The 5,457-nt window shown below is 30.2% G+C and overlaps 1 protein-coding gene across 2 annotated transcripts in view; it reads right to left on the bottom strand.

Annotated features, from left to right (window-relative positions):
* Nucleotides 1–5,457, bottom strand: part of LOC123012953 (forkhead box protein L2-like) — a 25,946-nt gene that overhangs the window by 12,319 nt on the left and 8,170 nt on the right. For both annotated transcript variants that reach the window (XM_044411198.1, XM_044411199.1), the window contains exon 2: nucleotides 4,215–4,311. In XM_044411198.1, the coding sequence (XP_044267133.1) occupies nucleotides 4,215–4,311 (97 nt within the window). The remainder of the gene's footprint in view (nucleotides 1–4,214; nucleotides 4,312–5,457) is intronic.

Here is a 5,457-nt window from a genome sequence, read left to right as displayed (position 1 = left end):
TAATGATGTTTTAAATGTTTATTATTTTTCTTAATAAATTGTTCTAAATAATATATGTACAGTTTTATTTTTTTGTTAGGTMTATATATCTGCTGGTGGCTATACTGATTAGCAATCCGGGAGATTTTTACCTAAAAAATATTTTTCCCTTTAAGATATACTTCTTAACTATCAAGAACACATCTTTTAATATCTAATGCGAGATTATTAATCTTTAATGATCGTTGTTTCTTGTTAATAAATATTTCTTATTATTAACACTGCAATGATAATATTAAAGTAGATGTTAAGTTTTTATAAAATCAGAATCACTTAAAAACTAAGAAATGCTATGTATGGAAAGTCCAAACAAATTATTTATTCTCTGATAACAATAGTTTCTTCCGCCGTATTCTAAAAAATTATTAGTTTACATTTAAGCTAAATCTTTAACTAGTAAAAAACTGTTCTCTCAGTGCACTTCGCACAACAAGCAGAGTTTTTCGGCGAAAACTTGCCACCAAATGCGCAAAAATTTAACTGACTACAAATTCACGTTTTTGTTTTTTTTTTCTTAATCTCTCATACATACCAAAAGCACAGTTAAAAGACCTATAAATTAATTAATTCGTTAAGTCTGCATTTTAATTGTAAAAGCTTGTCTGATTCTGCAATTACAAATTAGAGTTGCTGAAATATGAAAACAGATCATGTAAGCTGCAGCTTTTGCTACTACACTTCCCTCCACAGTTAAGCTCTATCCTGTTTAATAATTGCGGCCCATTATAGTTTACTGAATTTTTATCAAAATAATAAATTTGTCAACAAAATATTATACCTAAAGTTCGTTTTTTTATTACATGCGTGTGGATCAATTAATAATTCGAAAGACGTACCACATAGCTATCTCTTTTCAACATTTGAAAACAGTCCTGTTGCTTGCAACGTATTTCCGTAAGCTCGGTTACGCTATTCATCTCACTTTAACAAAAGCGATTAAAGTAACGCAGAGCTAATTTTTAATGGAAAAAAAACTGTATTGAGGCTAATATTTATACCCTCTATACAAGTATCATCATAACAATCATAATTCAAGCTCTATAAAAATTCTAATGCTAGGGAGAAGCTTTAATTTTTAGTTTAGTATACCGGGTGGGGCATCCGTTACGCCCAAAAAGAAAATCCCCACTTCTAATTAAATAAAATTGTTGATTTTTTTCACACTTACCTGGGCATTAGTAAGGTACATCCTCTAATTTTTTGGTAATTTTTCATTCACAAACAAAACCAAAAAAAAAAATAAAAAGTAATTTTCTCCCAAAAAAATTAATTCTAATTTTTATACTGACCTAGGCAGATTCACTTTTTACAATTGTTTAGAAAATCAGAAAAAAAATACCAATTAGATTTTGAATTAAACGCAATTTTCCATCTTAACTTCATCAGAATCATTTTTATTTATGACCTGCTACTTGTGCCATCGTAAATTTAGGTGACAATGAAGAACTGCAATTGGGCTACCAGTAAATGATTCTTTTGTTGGCAAATTATACAATTTTTTCATAAACCACGGGTCTGGTTTGTGTTTAAATAAAAACAAGAAATTGTGATATCAAACTTTGATGCGCTGACAGGTACAGATTCATTTAGCGTAAAAACATTTTTGGCAAATTAACAGAAAGTATTCATAAAACACACAAAACTGTTACGAACTCATTTATTATCAAAAAAAAAAAAAAAATAGAAAAATTCTCAAATTATACCCTATCAATAATTAGTTACTTATTAGTTAGTTATTAGTTAGTTACTTATTATTAGTTAATAATTAGTTTTATCTCTAATTTTATGCAATGGCATTCTTAGCTTACGGGGTACTTACGGGAAATTGGTCCTTCTTATTTCTGATAATCATTTATCAAATCAAAACCTTATTTTCTTGACAAATAAAATCAAATAATCTCAAAATTCGAAGCTAAAACTAATAAACACAGGTAGTAACTCACTTTGGACAAGACACGATTTAGGAACACTTAGTTTAGTGACACGTGGGGTTTCACAAACCCCACGCAAAACAAAAAAAATCAAGGATCCTAAATTAATAATATACTGTCATCAAATTGTGTACTTAAAGAAACAACTATTTTGGAAAGCTATTGAAAGAGATTTAGAAAATTTCACATTTTAAAACTGGTTGGGGTTTGTCACACCTCACATGTCAGCTGCTTGGTTAATTGGAATCTTAATCATAAAATTTCTTGATTTTTTTTCTAATGGTAACTGCGAAAATTTTGAATAATGTAAAAATTCATAAATTTTGAGTAACTATAGCATTTTAATATTGAAAATTGGGAATTCTAGTAATTTATGACCAAGTTTGGGATGATGTGCTGCTAATGCATTGATAATAGAGCGAAGGCTTCAAAATAGAGCCTAGGTGCGTCATAAATGTCATTGCGGACTTTTTTCTTTTGTCAAGAAATTCTGGCCTGATCACCAATTACCGCAAACCTCCTCATAAATTATTCCAAGTTTCAGTTTTTCAATATTAAAATGTTATTTAAGTATTCAAAACCTATCAACTTTCTCATTATTTTGTTTTTAGAAATACCAAAAAAAATACATAGGTAATAATTAATAATTCTAATGCATACATCAATTTGATTTTTACAGGTTTTAACACTAATTTGGATGAATCTGTTCTTTCTCTTTTTGTGTCCATGTCAAATTGGCAAAATACACAATGTATTTACTGTAAATCGTAATTTGCACCGTGAACAAGATTTCGTTCCGCCCATTTGATTATTATACGCTCCCACTTGAACAACTGACGTAGATAATGGCTCCGCCCTACTCACTTCAACAATTTGGAAAAAATAAAGCAAACAAAATTGCATTTTTACGATTGTATAACAACCAAACAAAAACCTTTTGAATCCTGCAAATTGTAATCATAAAAATCCCCCTTTTGTCCAGAGAATTTTATTTTAAATAACCATTTTTTCGTAATTCAAGTTAAATCAGGGAAAGTATCAATCAAATGATTGCGTTAATAGAATCATAAATGGGCTACTATTAAAACAAGGGTCTTTCGTAAACAATGTATCAATATCATGCTTTAGGGCATGATGGAAGCCTAATGAGAGGCCCAAAGGCAAGCGTTGTACCATTATCCCTGTCATTCATTCTCTGTAACTTTATACAAGACGGGGTTAAACTTGCAGTTATCCAATTAGGGCGTTTTTACCAATTATTTACTTGTTTTCAACGTGAAATACGATATAGGCATTTTGAAAGATGTTTTATTCCTTACTACTTACGTTTTTTATTGTGTTACTGTATTAAGTTATTACTCGCGTAAAAATAAAATAAATTGTGTTTTCCCCCGTTTCCCTAATTTGTTTTTTCAATATAATTGGGTGTAGACATCGAATAAAAATGATTATTTTGATGCATGTACGTTTATTAAACAAAAATCCCGGAATTTACTCACTAAAATAAAAAATAAACAATCCAATTAGTCTATTATCATTTTAAATATAACAAACAAGTTTTACATTTGGAGAACGTACATTTGGGCCTGAAATTAAAATTACATTTACCCCAAAGCTACGTAAAAATAAAACAACACTCAGCATTTACATCACTTCGAAACTCTGTTGTTGATGAAGTGAAAATGTTTTCATTTGTTTTTAAAATTACGTTTTGGACCGCAATATTTTCATTCCTGCAAAAAGTTATTCTCCATAAAATCATCTCAATATAGTTAGTAATGATTAAATTAGAAACATATCACTGTTTTTCTATGATTTTCTGGTGGTGTGAATGATGACCTCTTGCCGAAGCTTATCTAGAGTCACCAGGACAAAAGGCAAGGCCTATGACGTGTGATGCTGACAACGTCATCCACACAGTTTTATAAAAACAATAAAAGCGTTACATTTGAAAAACACAGATTATTAGCCATGACCACAAATACGTAAATATTTAGATGTGAAATGCGTAAACCGTAACCTTATTTACAAATACTTAGCTTGATAAATAATTTAGACTTCAATTTTTTATCACTGAAACAGCCAGTTTATTTTTCTAACGGATAACCAGTTTTAATAGTCAAATATGAAATTGATCATTTCCATATTTATTGATGTAAACTTAGGAATGTAATAAAGTGATTCCAGAGTAGAAACCATTTAGTGGGTCAATTTTCATTATTTCCATTCTTGCAATTAACTTACCGTGATTGTGAAGAGGTAATGTCGAAGTCAGAGAAGACAGTGGGTAACTTCCGATATCAGGTTCTGATTTTATCTTCTGGACGTTTGATAACAAATTCTGAAAAAAAAACTCGATCATTTCACTAATAAAAAAATATTAGGAGTAATACATATGCGATGTTATATAAACAAGTATTTAAATTATATAAATAATCCATCAAGAGTGAGATATGAAGCCTTATTCTATTCATAAAGCAAGACTGATGTTTTCATGGATGCCAAGATGTTTTGAAAACATTGTCACTGTATCGAATTCGAAGTGAAATTGAATCATGAATGTTTAAAACAGTGCAGAAACTTGGGTTTTTTATATATTTTTTTAATTTCCGTCTTGGGGAACATGGTTTACGGAAATGGTTTAGAGATCGTGTCTTGAATGGTGTGTGAGTAGTGTGATATTGGCTATTACCTATATCGGATTGGCGATCATTTCAGTTGCGTTACACGGTATAGTGCTTCTTGATTACTTACGGGGTGGTCCGGAGACCTGGCGGGACTTCTAGATACGCGGTCCAATAAATTCAATAAGCAGAACATCAGCATTACGATTTAAATTAAATTGAAGAACATAAAAAGGTATCTTTCTCTGATATAAAACTTGAAATAATAAGCTTTGTGAACTTTTTTTTAGTTTATAAATAACAGGTAATTGCATACGAAAAAATAAGATTACTCAATTTGTGTTTTTTATTACTTTTCTGGGAGCACATTTGATTACTTCCGGAAAAGAAACGCATTGAAAGATTTTGTTTTATATTTCTTATTGCCTCTTCAAATAAATAAATAGTCTTCAATAGGCAAGTAGGAAATGTATTTCTGGTCATTTCGTCGAAGCAGTTTTGGCAATTTGACACCAGACGCAATCCTGGCGCCTCGCAAAAAACATTCCTAAGAACTTAAAACTTCAAAACATCCTTTAGAGAACAAAAGAATGTTCTTTGGATAGGTATTTTTTTATTCGACAATTATTAGAGCTCGACACGTCTATTATTATACAGTCGAAACTCTCAGGGCCGTACCCAAAGGGGGGGATTAGGGGGGTTCAACCAACAACCAATTGTTTTTGTGTTTTTTTTTGTGAATTAACAGTGTTTCATTTTTATTATTATGTACAAATTTAAATAGATAGAATATTTAATTTTAAGACAAAAGTTTCTTATAAACATGTTTCAAAAAATGCTATGAAAGGGACTACACCCCCTAA

This window comes from Tribolium madens, unplaced genomic scaffold, assembly GCF_015345945.1.
Source record: "Tribolium madens isolate multiple individuals breed KSU strain unplaced genomic scaffold, Tmad_KSU_1.1 Scaffold_96;HRSCAF=242;Tcas5.2_LG5, whole genome shotgun sequence".
In the NCBI taxonomy this organism is placed as follows: Eukaryota; Metazoa; Arthropoda; class Insecta; order Coleoptera; family Tenebrionidae; genus Tribolium; species Tribolium madens.
This window is presented reverse-complemented; position numbering and strand designations above follow the sequence as displayed.